Source organism: Meles meles, chromosome 6 (genome assembly GCF_922984935.1).
Source record: "Meles meles chromosome 6, mMelMel3.1 paternal haplotype, whole genome shotgun sequence".
In the NCBI taxonomy this organism is placed as follows: domain Eukaryota; kingdom Metazoa; phylum Chordata; class Mammalia; order Carnivora; family Mustelidae; genus Meles; species Meles meles.
In genome coordinates, this window is record NC_060071.1 from 64716479 (window position 1) to 64733526 (window position 17048).

Sequence of the window (17048 nt, forward strand, 5' to 3'; positions counted from 1 at the left end):
AATATAAAATGGGGAAAAGACAGTCTGTTAAATAAATGGAGCTGGGAAAACTGGACAGCCACATGCACAAGAATGAAACTGGACCACTTCCTACCACTACAAACAAAAATAAACTCAAAATGGATTAAAAACTTAAATTTGAGACCTAAAAACCATAAAAATCTTAGAAAAGAACACAGCCAGTAATTTCTCTGACATCAGCCATAGCAACATTTTTCTAGATATGTCTCATGAGGCAAAGGAAACAAAAGCAAAAATAAACGATCAGACTACTTCAAAATAAAAAGCTTTTGCACAGTGAAAGAAACCATCAACAAAACAAAAAGGCAATCTACCAAATGAGAGAAGATATTTGCAAATTATATATCCAATAAGGGGTTAATATCTAAAATATGTGAAGAACTTATACAACTCAACACCAAAAAACAAACAATATGATTAAAAAAACGGGCAAAGGACTTAAATAGACATTTTCCTGAAAAAGACATACAGATGGCCAACAGACATATGGAAAGATGCCCAACACCACTAATCAGGAAACTGCAAATCAGCTACGAGATACCATCTTACACTTGTCAGAATGGCTAGTATCAAAAACACAAGAAACAGGTGTTGGTGAGGATGTAGAGAAAAAGGAATCCTCATGCACTGCTGGTGGGAATGCAAATTAGTACAGACACTCTCAAAAACAGTATGGAGGTTCCTCAAAAAACTAAAAGTGGAAATAGCATATCCAATAATTCCACTACTGGGTATTTACCCAAAGAAAATTTAAAAACTAACTCAAAGAGATTCGTGTGGGGCGCCTGGGTGGCTCAGTCATTTAGGCAGCTGCCTTCGGCTCAGGTCATGATCCCAGGGTTCTGGGATAGAGCCCCACAGTGGGCTCCTTGCTCAGCGAGGGAGCCTGCTTCTCTCTCTGCCTCCCGTTCCCCTTGCTTGTGCTCTGACAAATAAATAAATAAAATGTTAAAAAAAAAAAAAAAAAGAGAAAGAGAGAGAGAGATGCATGCACTCATGTTTATTGCAGCATTATTTACAAGAGCCAAGACACAGAAGTAACCTAAGTGTCCACTGTTTGGTGAATGGATAAAAATGTGGCATGCGTGCATGCACATACACACACACGTATGCATGTATATGAGCTCCTGCTATTTGTGACAACCTGGATAGAACTATAGGGTGATATGTCAGACTGATATAAGTCAGATTGAAAAATACAAATACCACATGATTTCACGCATATGCAGAATCTAAAAAACAAACAGCAGAATCAGACCTGAAGAGAGAACAAACTGATGGTTGTCAAGAGGGAAGGAGGGTGACGGGGGTTGGGCAAAGTGGGAGAAAGGAGTGGGAAATACAGGCTTCCAGTTATGGAATGAGTAAATTGTGGGACCAAAAGGCCCAGCGCAGGGGCGCATGGGTGGCTCAGTGGGTTAAAGCCTCTGCCTTCAGCTCAGGTCATGGTCTCAGGGTCCTGGGATCGAGCCCCACGTTGGGCTCTCTGCTCAGCGGGGAGCCTGCTTCCTCCTCTCTCTCTCTGCCTGCCTCTCTGTCTACTTGTGATCTCTGTCTGTCAAAAAATAAGTAAAATCTTAAAAAAAAAAAAAAAGGCTCAGCACAAGGAACACAGTCAATGATATAATAATAGTATTGTATGGTGGCAAATGGTAGCTACACTTTTGAGCATAATATAATGTATAGAGATGTTAAGTCAGTTATGTTGTATAAGTGAGACTAATATTTTATGTCAACTACGCTAAAAAAAAAAAAAAAGACCAAATATTTCAAGCACCAAATGCCTAGCACCGTACTTTAAGAAGGAACTCTAAGTCAAAGCAGTCAGGTATCTTACTACTTATTATTTCTGCAGGTTTATAAATTTCACCACATATACAAATCTATATAACTATATAGATATAGATATACAGAGATGCTTTTTCCCCCAGATAGAGAGAGCTCCAGTGTGGAGGTGGGGTGTGAGGGGGGGACAGAGGAAGAGGAAGAGACAGAATCTTAAATAGGCTCCATGCCCAGTGCAGAGCCTGACCTAGGGCTCAATCTCATAATCCTGAGACCATGACCTGAGTCAAAAATCAAGAGTAAGATGCTTAACAGACTGACCCAGCCAGGCGCCCCTAACCTTTAGCATATTATTCAAAGCTTTCTGAACTAGCTTTGGATGCTAACCAATTGTTACAAAGGTTTTAGGTCTTCAAATATGCTATTGCTTATCATGTTCAAAGCACCACACTCCCGACGAAAATCAGAAGGCTTTAGTAACAGTATTCAAAAAGTTGTCACTAAAAACCACCATCAATCTAATGTTAGTAAGTAAAGAAGAGTTTTTTTCAAGATACGGACACTTCCAAAGAGCAAGTGCATTAAAAAAGGAACCCCTAGAATTTAAAATTGTGCAGCCACTTTGGAAAACAGTGTGGCAGTTCCTCAAAAAGGATAAGCACGGAGTTATGATATGACCCAGTGATTCCTCTTCTAGGTATATACAAAAGAAAAATGAAAACAAATGTGCGCACGAAAAACTTGTACACAAATCAACATGGCAGCATTACCTGTAACAGCCAAAAAATGAAAACAACTCAGTATTCATAGCTATCATTTCTAAAAGCCCAAAAATAGAAACAATCCAATTAATTCATTAAGTGATACATGGATAGTAAAATGCGGTATGCCCGCACAATGGCATATTATTTGGCAGTAAGAAGGAATGAAGTACTGATACAAGCTACAATATGAATGAACCTTGAAAACATGTTAAGTGAGAAGATGGACATAAAGGTACCATATGTTGTTCCATTTGCACGAAATGGCTAGAACAGGCACATTTATAGCACTAAGTGGCTTCCTAGGGCTGAGGGAAATGGGAAAAAATGAAAGACAAGAGCTAAGGGGAGTGGGGTTTCTTTTTTAGAGAAAACATTTCAGAATCATGCAGTCGCGACAGTTAGGACAACTCTATGACTATACTAAAAACCACCGAAATGTACACTTTAAAAGGCTATTTTTGGTATGTGAACTGTATTTCAATAAAGCTTGTATTAGAATCACCACCACCACCATCTAAAGGTAAAATGATGTGCCTTCAATGAATGTTAAAAACAGGCTAAATTAAGTACATAGCATGAAGGTCTGAGATTTCCCCTGAAACTCTCTCTTACCTCCTTGTCTTTGCTATATTTATTCTGGTGAAGTTTCTTATACTTGTGCAGCCGCAACATGTTATGAAGTTCTTCTCTGCTGAGGTGGAGTTCTTCCTCTTCTTCTTCTTCTTCATTGTCTTCACTCTGAGAATCTGCCTCACTGGACTCATCACTTAGCAGAATGCTCTGCAAACGGAAGGAAATGGGAATGGAATCTGTCACTATGGGGCAAGTCCTACTATAACCCAAACATCTTTTCCCAACACAAGAATAAAAACAGCTGGAAGACAGTAACTTCAGTTTCCCAACTGATGCAGAAAAGAAAAGGATACCAACTGAACCTAGTGGGCATGAATTCAAGAGCACTAACATATGGAAATGCTATAAATAGCAACAAAGCTGGATTTCACTAAATACTGACAACTCTATGTAGGGTATTTTAACTGTCAAATACCAAGGCAAAAAAATAAAAAAAAAACAAAAAAATAAAATAAAAACACACAAAAAACCCACAACCTTTGAGTTTAAAGCAAGCCAGCCATGATGGCTAATACAGAAACCACCCAAAAAATCATGAACTGATTTTGTCATTATCCAGATAATGAAATATTACTTAGCCATAAAAAGGAATGGAGTACTGATATGTGCCACAACATGAATGAACCTTAAAAACTATGTTAAGCGAAAGAAGCCAGCACAAAAGGTCACATATTATATAATTCCATTTATATGAATATCCAGAATAGGCAAATCCGTAGGGAAAGAAAACAGATTAGTGGCTGCCAGGGGCGATAGGAAGTGACTGCTAATAACCACAGAGTTTCTTTCTGGAGTGATGAAAATGTTCTGGAATTAGTGGTGACGGCTACACAGAACTTTACTATAATACACACTTTAAAAGGGTTTTATGGCATGTGAATGGTATCTCAATTTTAATGTGATGGCTAAACAAAGATTTCTGCATTGCCAACAGCTTAAAGCCTCACTGATATGAACCAAATTAGGCCTTTATCCATAAACCTTTTAAAGGATCTCATGATTATAATGAAAGAGCACCTTTAAATTACTTTGAGCGTGGTCTTTTACAATAAGCCTTTTAAAGGACCTCATGATTATAATGAAAAAATGCCTTTAAATTACTTTGAGCTCCTTCACAAGAAAGCAATAAAAAAATAATTCAAAAGAAGAAATGCTACCCTTAATTCAGCTGGGCCAATGACAGTAATCTTGAAATTGAGTGTAAACAAGAGTCTACCATTTCCTTGCCTATAAACACTCACAGAAAATATAGAAACGCTCTATACTGCCTATAAATACACACAGAAATTTACCAGGATAAAATACAAATTCTTGGGGTGCCTGGGTGGCTCAGTGGATTAAGCCTCTGCCTTCAGCTCAGGTCATGATCTCAGGGTCCTGGGATCGAGCCATGCATCGGGCTCTCTGCTCGGTGGGGACCCTGCTTCCTTCTCTCTCTCTGCCTGCCTATCTGCCTACCTGTGATCGATTCCTCTCTCTCTCTCTCTCTCTCTGTCAAATAAATAAATAAAAATCTTTAAAAAAAAAAACCAAAATCTTTAACATGGTGTACAGGGCCCTACAAAATCAGGCTCCCTAACCTCATCTTCTATCATTCCCTCTTTCATTGTGCTCTGGCTATACTAGCCTTCTTTCTCCCCCAAACATACTGAGTTGCTTCCTTTCTCAGGAATTTTAGTTATGTTCCTTTTGGTTGAAATGCTCTTTTCTTTTCTTTCCTTTTTTTTTTTTTTTTTAAGATTTTATTTATTTATTTGACAGAGATCACAAGTAGGCAGAGAGAAAGAGGGAAGCAAGCTCCCCGCCAAGCAGAGAGCCCGATGGCAGGGCCCGATCCCAGGACCCTGAGGTCATGACCTGAGCCGAAGGCAGAGGCTTAACCAACCCTCTGAGCCACCCAGGTGCCCCAAAATGCTCTTTTCTTAAACATTCACATAGCTTTGACCATTCGGAAATCAGATGAAATGTTACCTCTTTAAAGAAGTCATCTTATTTGTTTACAGACTTACTCACTGCCTCCCCCCATTTGAATGTAAGCTCTACAATGCAAGAACCCTGTCTGTGTACAATAGTATCTGGCAGGTAGGATGTACTCAATCAACATCCCAACAACTCAAAAACTAATGAAAAAGACATTAATAATCCTGATTACAATGTGAGCCAGGGAGGGCAAGGATCTTACTTTTTTTTACTCCTTGCTCTGCACAGTGCTTTATAATAAAAAAATGTTTGCTAAAATGAACTTTATTGAAGCTTTTCCTCTATAATCTCTTCAAAAAATCACACCCACAGAAGACTCATGTCTAGAGAAATCTCTGCTGTGTCAGAATGAGTCAATAACTTCCCTTCTATTTGTAATTTTAGTAGGTTATTTGAATTATAAACATTTGCCTTATCTCTTACCTTTAGCCACTTTCTGCTTTTCTTCAACTTAGAGAAGTTATATAAATTCCCTTTGTCAGATTTTGATTCTGTGTAAAGAAACATAAAGAACAACAAAAATGAAAGGAAGACTGCCCCAAGAGAACTGATAGTCCAAACAGGGATCTCACACCACACTAACCTGACTGCAGAACTCCATTCAGAGAGTATGTGTTTAACATTCCAGAATTGCCTGCTCCAGAAGTTTCTCCAAGCAATGAATTTGGAGGTTCTTCCTTAACTTGTATTAAGGGATCCCCAGACTGGGGCAATAAAGGATTACTGTCATCCAGTCCATCTTCACTCTCATCACTATAAATTGAAGAATAAATCTACAATCACAGCTGACCCAGCAAAAGACTGTAATTTATGGTTAGCAGATAGAAGAACTTCATCCTTTAAAAAAGATGAGTGTGTTCTATTTGAAAGAAGGAAGAAAAAATATCAAATATACCAAAAATCATAAAATACTTTAACCCTAAAACCAGAAATAATGGGAATCAGAAGGTGGTCAAACATTATATTGGGAATACGTAATCACATACCTAGAAATATTCCTGTTGAAGATGGCTGATGTTTGTCGCAAGAAATGGTCCAACCGGAGGGCCCTCTCCAAGTACTGAAGATAGAGGGGCTTTGCCAGCTCAGTGCAGCCGCCATCGTCCCCGGCACCCAACTCCGAGGCCATAGAACAAATCTGTCTTCATGCACAAGGCTCTCCGACTTCTCGGCTGCAGAATGAGATTAAGCAATGAAAGACAGAATACTACTTATTCTCCCTTTATTTGGCCTGCTTGCTATCAATGTGAAGAGAAATCAGACCTTCTAGAACACAAGACAAGAAGACAGCAGTCTGTAGAAACATCATAATAAAGTTCTTATTAGGCATTTTTCCTAATGAAAGGGCAGAAGTTAAAGAATGAGGAGAACCATCAAAATATAGAAATACTGTCATATGTCACAACAAAAAATCATATTATACTTTTTTGAAAGAGTACCTTAAAATTTACACCCACTTACCTTTTGTCCTACAATGAACAATTACTCACAATTACCTAAATTTACACCATGAGCTCTCCTGTACACCTCCTAGAGGAACACTTGTTCTCAGTTCTCAGCATCACCTTCCAGAGAGCGGCTTCTTTTTTCTTTTTGTATTTACAATTTGTATATATGAATGAGATATTCCATTTACAAGGGAACAGAGATATTGCCAGAGTATTTTACACACTTGCAAACATTCTGTAAAGTGTAAAGTATAGAAATGATTTCGAAAACTGAAGCAAAAAGAATATAAGTAAGAGTGAGAAATGAAGCTACATAGCTTCAGTATTTTCTTTGCTACCTTATGGTGTTAAAGGAAATCATTAACACCTTTGAGTTGTCTTCTCTTTTTACCATAGTTTTGAAAAGTTTCCTATATAATATAATCTTTCTTCTGAAGGATATGTTAAAAATTCTCCTCCAGTTATCTACAGAGTGAACATAATCTCCCCAGGAGGCTTCCTTTCCTTTTTCAAAAATTAACAAGCTAATTCTTAAATTTATATGAAAATGTAAAGAAACCAAAACAGCCAAAATAATTTTAAAAAAGAAGAGAGTTCAGGGTGCCTGGCTGGCTCAGCTGGTTAAGTGTCTGCTTTCAGCTCAGGTCATGATCTCAGAGTCCTGGGATCAAGTCTGGACTCAGGCTTCCTGCTCAGCAGGGAGCCTGCTTCTCTCTCTCCCTTTGACCCCTACTCATGCTCTCTCTCTCTCTCAAATAAATAAATAAAATCTTAAAAAAAATAAAAGAAGAGAGTTGAAAACATTACACTTTCTGATTTCATTTATTTTTTGAAAAGATTTAAGAGAGTCAGAGTGAGCCAGAGAGAGAGAGCCCAAGCAGGGGGAGAGGCAGAGGGAGAGGGAGAAGCAGGCTCCCCGATGAGCAGGGAGCCTTATGGGAGGCTCCTTCCAAGGACTTCAGAATCATGACCTGAGCTAATGGCAGACATTTAATCAATTGAGCCATCCAGTGCCCTCACTTTTTTATTTTAAATCATATTATAAAGCCACAGTAATCAGGTCAGTGTGATAGTGCCATAAGGATAACCACCAACAGAATAGACTTGAGAATTCAGAAGTAAAACCTTACAGGGGCACCTGGCTGGCTCAGTTGGAAGAGCATATGACCCTTGATCTCATAGTCTTGAATTCAAGTCCCACAGCGGGCATGCAGTTGACTTCAAAAAAAGAAAGAAAAAAAAAAAAAAAAAAAGAATAGCTGGGGTTTAAAAAGCAACAACAAAACAAGCATGCCTGGCAGATTAGTTAGTTAAACACCTGACACCTGGATTTCAGCTCAGGTCATGATTTCAAGTCATCAGATCAAGCCTCATGTCAGATTCTGTGTTCAGGGCAGTCTGCTTGAGATTCTCTCTCCCCCTCTCTCCCTCTGACCCCCAACATCCACCCCTGCTTGTGCTTGCATTCTCTCACTCAAAAATAAATAAATAAATCTTTAAAAATAAACAAACAGGGCGCCTATGTGGCTCAGTGGGTTAAAGCCTCTGCCTTCGGCTCAGGTCATGATCCCAGGGTCCTGAGATCGAGCCCCGCATCGGGCTCTCTGCTCCTCGGGGAGCCTGCTTCCTCTTCTCTCTGCCTGCCTCTGCCTTCTTGTGATCTCTGTCTGTCAAATAAATAAATAAATAAAATCTTTAAAAAAAATAAAAAATAAAAATAAACAAACAAACAAAAAGCCCTTACACTTATGGTCAATTTTCAATAAAGGTGCCAAGGCAATTCAAAGGAAGAAAGACAATCTGTTCAACAAATTGTGTTGGACAACTTGATATCCACATACAAAGAGATTAATTTATACTTAAAAAAAACCTTACCTCACACTATGGATAAAAGTTAATTCGAAATGGATTAGGGACTTAAGTGTAAAACCCCAAACTGTAAAACTTCTATAAGAAACCATAGGGGAAAAATCTTCATGATCTTGGTTAAGCAGAAAGTCTTTGGATATGGCATTGAAAGCATAATCCATTTAAGAAAAAAACAACTGACAAATTAGGCCATGAAAATTTTAAACTTTTGTACTTTAAGCAGTATCATGAAAAAGATGAAAACAAGCCACAGACTGGAAGAAAATATCTGCAAGTTGTATAACTGCATATCTGATTGTGTATCTGATAAAGGACTTGTATACAAATATCTAATTACAAAATTTAAAAAGTCATGGAGATGAGAAGTATAACACAGAGAATACAGTTAATAATAACGTAACAGTAATAGAAGGTGACTACACTGAGTGGGGAGCACTGAGTAATGCACAGAAGTGTCAAATCATTATGCTGTATACTGAAACTAGTAAAACATTGTATATCAACTATACTTCAATTAATATTAAAAAAAAAAATAATAGGGACGCCTGGGTGGCTCAGTCAGTTAAGCATCTGCCTTCAGTTCAATCATGATCTCAGGGTCCTGGGATTAAGCCCCATATTGGGCTCCCAGCTCAACAATGAGTCTGCTTCTTCCTCTCCCTCTGCACCTCCTCCCTACCCCAGCTTGCGCTCTCTCTCAAATAAATAAATACAATCTTTAAAAAATAAGAACAATAATAATAAAATCATATCCAACTTTTCCATCTATCCTCTAAAAATGACTTGCCTTCTCTACTTCAGAGAATCTTTTAGGGATAAAATTAAGTATATGTGAAAGGGCTTTCTAAGAAATCCCAGAGTTATTTTCAAACAGTGTATGCTCACATATTCAGAGTTGGGAGGGGTTATAGAGATTTTATCTAGTCCAACTAGGTCATACTACAGATGAAGAAAGTAAAAACCAGGGCACCTGGGTGGCGGGTGGCTCAGTTGGTTAAGCGGCTACCTTCAGCTCAGGTCATGATCCTGGAGTCCCAGAACTGAGTCCCCCATAGGACTCCCTGCTCAGCATGAGTCTGGTTCTCCCTCCTCCCCTCTCTGTGCTCAGTCTCTCTCATTCCCTCTCAAATACATAAATAAAATGTTTAAAAAAATTTTAAAACCCTAAAACCCCCCAAAATTAAATAACTTGTTCATATTCCCTGAGCTCTTTTACAGAGCCAGGTTTCTTAGTTCCTAAACTGGTGCTTTTTCAATTTCAGCAAACTGTCTCCCTAGACAGGTTCTTTCTACCTCTTAAGTTGCTCGAGTTTATGCTCTGATGTTGTGAAGAACACAATCCCAAGAGCCAAATATTTTTATTTTTTATTTTATTTTATTTTTTAAAGATTTTATTTATTTATTTGACAGGCAGAGATCACAAGCAGGCAGAGAGGCAGGCAGAGAGAGGGGAGGAAGCAGGCTCCCCACCAAGCAGAGAGTCCAATGCGGGGCTCGATCTCAGGACCCTGAGATCATGACCTGAGCCAAAGGCAGAGGCTTAAACCACTGAGCCACCCAGGTGCCCTGAGCCCATTATTTTTAAAGCACCAATTCTGCAGAGTAAAGATCACTTGGAATTTTATTTGCATTTTTTGAAATATCTGTCTACAAACCATTTTTGCTCATTGAGGTGCAGGGTTTTATAAAAGCATCAACTAAGATCTATGTTAAACTGAACAGATTAGTCCTTAGTTCAAGGTCAATAAATGGCTAATATAAGCTGTCGATAATCATTGTTTAACTGATTTCATTACAAAGACACTAAAACAGAATAACATGTTATAGGAATAACATATTCATATAGGAATAACAGTCCTGCCTAAAGTTCAATTCAATACTGATGTAAAAATTTAGTCCTAGAATTATTGAAGAGGATACTGGCATAATTTTCCAGTTGATTAAGTAGCTAATTGTTTTCTTGTTGTTGTTGTTGTTGTTGTTTTGGCAGAAAGAGACACAGAGGAGAGAGAGAACACAAGCAGGCGGAGCAAGAGAGGGAGAAGCAGGCTTCCCACTGAGCAGGGAGCCCAATGTGGGCCTTGATCCCAAGACCCTGGGATCGAGCCCCTCATCAGGTTACCTGATCAGCAGGGAGCCCGGGTCTCCCTCTCCCATTCTCCCTGCTTGTGTTCGCACTCTTGCTGTCTCTGTCACATAAATAAATAAAATCTTTAAAAAAAAAAAAGGCAAAATAATCCAAATATTTATCAACTGGTGAATGGATAAACAAAACATATACTCACAAAAAATATTAACAATAAAAAGTAATAAACAGTTGATACGTGCAACAACAAGGTTGGATCTCAAAAACATTATGCTAAATTAAAAAAAAAATAGCCAGGTACAAAAGACCACATATTATATGATTCCATTTATATGAAATATCCAGAAAAAGAAATCTATAGTCAAGAAGTAGATTAGTGGGGCGCCTGGGTGGCTCAGTGGGTTAAGCCTCAGCCTTTGGCTCAGGTCATGATCCTAGGCTCCTGGCTTAGAGCCCCACATCAGGCTCTCTGCTCAGCAGGGAGCCTGCTTCTCCCTCTCTCTCTGCCTGCCTCTCTGCCAACTTCTGTCTACTTGTGATTTCTCTCTCTCTCTCTGTCAAATAAATAAATAAAATCTTTAAAAAATATATAGCAGGGGGCGCCTGGGTGGCTCAGTGGGTTAAAGCCTCTGCCTTCGGCTCGGGTCATGATCCCAGGGTCCTGGGATCGAGCCCCACATGGAGCCCCACATGGGGCTCTCTGCTCCGCAGGGAGCCTGTTTCCTCCCTCTCTCTCTGCCTGCCTCTGCCTAGTTGTGATTTCTCTCTGTCAAATAAATAAAATATTTAAAAAAAAAAATATATATATATAGCAAAATCCTCTGAGAGTACATATAATTCATCTGGATATATATACATATAAATTAAAGCATATAAAATTGCTGCTTGGCTCCCTCCTAATGTTTCACTAAAAAATAACTGATCTTGGGTACCTGGGCGGCTCAGTCAGTTGGGTGTCTGCCTTCAGCTCAGGTCAGGATCCCAGAGGCCTGATCCAGCCCTGCATCAAGACCCTGGAATGGAGCCCCTCATCGGGCTCCCTGCTCAGCAGGAAGCCTACTTTTCCTTTTCCCACTCCCCCTGCTGTGTTCCCTCTCATGCTATCTCAGTCAAATAAATAAATAAAATCTTAAAAAAATATAAAATAATTGATCTCATGTACTTATTTTGTCTGATAATGAAAATGGTCCTAATTAAGAAGGTATGGCCCTAAAAAAAAAAAAAAGAAGGTATGAAGATATGACTACAAAGTAATACTGAGTGATTAAAAAAAAAAACTAGTTTCAAAAAATAATTCCTCAATAACTAAGCTGTATATGAACATAAATCCAAAACCAATTTGTCCAGGAAAGATCACAGTTACTTCTACAGTCTTAACAATGCTCAAGATGTGTCCCCATGTGACTCCCAGTACACATCAATCCTGCAGTCTGATTCTTCCAGAATCACTTTGTAGCATATCACCACTGATGGCTGAAATGGCAAGTATGATGTACTCCCTTATTTCTATAAGGCTAAAGAGAGGAGGTACTTAAAGTATGAAGTTTCTGGCATAGCTCCACAAGTAGTATTATGATGATACCTGGAGAATAAAGGAATATTTTTTTAAAGATTTTTTTTTAAGATTTTATTTATTTATTTGACAGAGATCACAAGTAGGCAGAGAGGCAGGCAAAGAGAGAGGGTAAGCAGGCTCCCCGCTGAGCAGAGAGCACAATACTGGGCTCGATCCCAGGACCCTGACATCATGACCTGAGCTGAAGGCGGAGGCTTAACCCACTGAGCAACCCAGACGCCCTATAAAGGAATATTTTAATGACGTGTTCAACTAGATCCCTTTCACTGTGGTAAAATATACATAAAATTTACCATTTCAATCATTTCAAGTGTACAGTTCAGTGGTATTAAGCACATTCACATAGTCATGCCAACCATCCATCACCACCATCCTCAATTATTTTTTTAATCACCTTTAAAACTGGTGGCTTCTCTATCCAACCCAGTTGCCTTGGCCAGTCTGTTAAAAGCTGCTTCTCTGGGGCACTGGCTGGCTCCGTGAGTAGAGCACAAGACTCTTGATCTCAGAGCTGTAAATTCAAGCCCTACACTGGGTGTAGAGATTACTTAAAACTAAAATCTTGGGCGCGTGGGTGGCTCAGTGGGTTAAGCCGCTGCCTTCGGCTCAGGTCATGATCTCAGGGTCCTGGGATCGAGTCCCGCATCGGGCTCTCTGCTCAGCAGGGGGCCTGCTTCCCTTCCTCTCTCTCTGCCTGCCTCTCTTGTGATTTCTCTGTCAAATAAATAAATAAAATTTAAAAAAAAAAACTAAAATCTTAACAAAACAACAACAAAAAGCTGAAAAACTAGTTTCTCTAATAACCTATACTTTCATCTCCTACATTTGTCTCTCATTCTCCATAAGGAAATGACAGGGCTGTGCTAATCTGACCCACCAACTTCAACAGAGCACATGACTCTCTCAAAAACTCTTTTACCCACCTCTTATTGTTTCTCATTCTCTACAAAGATTATTTCAAACAATTCTCCCTCTTCCTCAAAATTCTGAACTCATTCCCCCTCATCTTGAAGGGCTTGAGGAGGAGCAAATCTCCCCATTCTTTTCTATTCTACTGTAGTTCCCTCTTTTTTCCTATTGTTTATGGTATCTGAGTCACAATTACAAGTAGATTTTTATCACTCTACATTTTCAACTCTTCCATTAAGGTGATTCTACATCCCGGTGCAAAAACAGGTCTACTTCATTATGTCATCCACCGTGGGTCAGCCCCACACAGTCACCTTTAAAAATACGTAAGTTATATATGAATTATTTTATTTTTTCCCCAATATATTATAATCGGGGCACATACTGCTTTTTAAATTTATGTATACATATAAGTATATACATATTTATGTATAAAATATTACCTATAGATTTCATTTCGGGATAGAAAACACTACAAAATATCTTTTTTAAAAAGGGAGAATTGGGGGAAAAAATAAATAAAAAAACTAAATAAAAAGGGAGAATTGGGGGCACTTGGGTGGCTCAGATGGTTAAGCGTCCTCCTTCGGTGTGGGTTGTGATCTCCAGGTCTTGGGATCAAGCCCCCCGTTGGGCTTCCTGCTCAGGGGAAAGTCTGCTTCTCCCTTTCCTTCTGCTCCTCCCCTGTTCATGCTCTCTTTTTCTCTCTCTCTCCAATGAGTAAACAAAGTCTTAAAAAAATAAAATAAAATAAAATAATAAAAAAAGGGAGAGCTGGGTCTGAAAAGGCTGAGAGAACCACTTTGTCTGATAAAGCACTATTTACCAAAATGTATGAACAGAAGTCAAAATTACTGACTGACACTTGCTTTGGATACTCTCCATGTCTTTGACAACTTCTTGGACTATTTCTTCTTTTCCTCCTTCATGGAACTTTCTTTATTCTAAATGTGGAGTCCACCGAAGTTCTCTCATTCATCCTTACCCCTTAGTAAACCTCATCTCCTACCAACTTGGATTAATACCGCTGTCTGGCTTCCACTTAACAAAGTATATAATCTATATTTCTAGATGCTTGTTGGATATTCGACCCATGACAGACAACTGATCCCTTCAAACGCAAAACCTCTCATCTGCCCCTATAGCAGCTAATTCATGTGTCTTTCCTATTTATGTAACAGTTATTCAGACTCAAAATCTATGAATCAGTTTTTACATTCTTCTCTACTTCTCTCTTTACACCTAACCAGTCTCAATGTCTAGTTAGTTCCTTTTTGGGATGATGTCTAGAAGCTGTCCTTCTCTTATTACTAACGTTTTCATTTAGGTTCTTGTCATCTCATCCTTAGACTACTGCTTCCTCACTTGGCTTCCCACCTCTAGGTTCTTCTCACTTCAATCCATCCGTGTAGCTGTCAGATCAGTATTCCCAAAACATCACTCTGATTATGCTGTTATACCTTAACTGCTTTCCAATTTGCTCCCAAAATTCAATAAATTCAATAAAATCTAAATTCCTCTGCCTGAAATTCAAAGACCTTTATCATCTGGCTCCAAGTTACGTATCCAATTTAATCTTTTACTATCTCCCTACACTCCAGACAAATTAAGAATACCTTGAAGATGTTTCTTAGCTTCCTGTCAGACTCATCCTAATTTTGAGTGAAGAGCTCTTTAACATTCATCTGACCACAGGGTCACAGCCAATTTCAAAGGATGGAAGGACTGTTAATATATGTGTTAGAGCAATTCACCACTGATTAGCCTGGTCCATACACTGAACTCTAGCTCTTTAAATCCAGTTATCCTCAACTGGACTTTGATAATACTTCGGCGTTCCTGATTACAGTTTGATACCCATGGTAAAGTGTCTGCTTCTGAATCACACTCATATGCATTATATTTCCCCACCTGTGTCCACGTGTGATCCTGGACTGATTGCTTTGCACTCTCTAGTTACTGCTATGTCTTTATGGAAGCTATCTTGCCCTTGCCCTATGAATAATGTTTCTGCAGGAAGTCTTACCAAGTTAAACCAAAATCCTTCAAAGACAAAATGAAACACCTCATTCCAGGAAAAACTTTTAGATTATTCCCAGTAAGACTATTCTCTCTCTTCTCTGAAGTTATACATGGTTATTTATAGAAAGTCTGACACCTACATGATCTTACAGTCTACTTACTATATACGTGCATGCCTTATCTTTCTTACTAACTACACTATTTGAACAGAGTCCCTATATCTCATGATTCTACTCGGTTCTGATATTTACAAATTACCATATTTTTAAAAAAGATTTTATTTATTTATTTGACAGAGATCACAAGTAGGCAGCGAGGCAGGCAGGGGGGTGGGGGGCAACCAGGCTCCCTGCTGAAGCAGAGAGCGGGACTCAATCCCAGGACACTGGGATCATGACCTGAGCTGAAAGCAGAGGCTTTAACCCACTGAGCCATCCAGGCGCCCTACAAACAACCATATTAATTTGCTTTTTTATGCACAGTGTCAAAGGTCATGGCTACAAAACTCTAGTTCTAATGTTACATCCCACATAAAGACAATCTATGGTCCAGGACCATAAATAGGGCTCTACTTCTATTCTGGATACGTGATTTGGGGATGAAAGAAAAAATGAAAAGATAAAAAACTCAGGTAACACAAAGTCAAGCAGAATAGGTTCAATTATTCATTATCCATACTTACTGAACAGGAGAATGCATGGACTGAAAATCTTTTGGGCAATCCTACATAAAAACTGTCTATCAGACAAGCTTTAGATAAATACTGGGAGGTAAGAGGAGATCGAAGTGTTACTTCTAGATAAGAATCTGAAGGATACCTGCACCAACTGCCAATTCTTACCCAAAGATAGGATTTTCATCTTACTCCAAATGAAAAGCCTAATAAAAATAATTAAAATTACTTGGAGAGAAAGCCACCCCATCTCTGGATGGAGATAAGCTAGGAAGCACTGTTCAAATGGTAGCCTAATTTAACAGTTTTGACTTGATTTAAAAAAAATTTTTTTTAATTTTTAAATAAAGAGGGATGACTTTTAATATTTTTTCCTGTAACAGCAATGGTAAGAAGGTAAGGAGTAATCACCACCTCATTATGTACTAGAATTACAATGATGGCCATTAACAAGTAGGTTTTTCCTAAAACCTACACATTTAAACTTTCTATACTTAACTCTATTTTCATCTCTGATTTCTCTTTATAGACACTGCCCAAAATTGTTTTCATACCAATCATTTATAGTAGCATTTCCCAAAGTTTACCTCTCTGAATACTAGATCAAGATATTAGCAAATGTCCATTAATATTAAAAAATATTAAAGGCCATTAACATTAGGCCTAAGAATTTTTAGTCTTCAATATGCTAATGTACTCAGTCTCTCTCTAAGAGGAATCCAGACTTATCTGACCATTTTTGGCAAAGTACCTATCAAAATAGCTCAGGGAAGACTAGATGGGGCTATCAAGGATTCAGTCAAATACCTAAAAAGAGTTCAATTATATATGCCTTTAAGAAATAATTCTTAAACTTATTAAACTAATACAGAAAAGGCCAAATGAAGGTATAGCTCTTACAAAACAAACTACATAGCTCTTTTTTTTTTAATGCACTTTTTTTTTTAAGATTTTATTTATTTATTTGGGTGCGGAGAGTGAGCATAAACAGGGGAGGGGCCAGGGTAGAGGAAAAGCAGGCTCCCTGCTGAGCAGGGAGCCAATGTAGGGCTAGATCCCAGCACCCTGAGATAGGAGCCCCAGGCTTAACTGACTGAGCCACCCAGGTGCTCCCCAACTACATAGCTTGAAAGCATTTGCAGGACTAAAGATAGCCTGTAGGAGGTTATGGGCTCTAGGCTTATACAAAAGGCTATAAACATTAAGGGAACAAAATAACTGAATTTCTCACCTCTGCTTTCCTGTAACTCACTCTGTGGCCCACACCAGGTTATGACTGAAT

At 38.6% G+C, this 17048-nt stretch overlaps 1 protein-coding gene across 2 annotated transcripts in view; it reads right to left on the bottom strand.

Annotated features, from left to right (window-relative positions):
• The window catches only part of INO80 (INO80 complex ATPase subunit), a 136778-nt gene that overhangs the window by 99071 nt on the left and 20659 nt on the right, over positions 1-17048 (bottom strand). For both annotated transcript variants that reach the window (XM_046008381.1, XM_046008380.1), the window contains exons 2-5: positions 6170-6355; positions 5767-5936; positions 5607-5674; positions 3183-3350 (exon numbers count right to left, since the gene is read on the bottom strand). In XM_046008381.1, the coding sequence (XP_045864337.1) occupies positions 3183-3350; positions 5607-5674; positions 5767-5936; positions 6170-6312 (549 nt within the window). In that variant the 5' untranslated portion in view covers positions 6313-6355. The remainder of the gene's footprint in view (positions 1-3182; positions 3351-5606; positions 5675-5766; positions 5937-6169; positions 6356-17048) is intronic.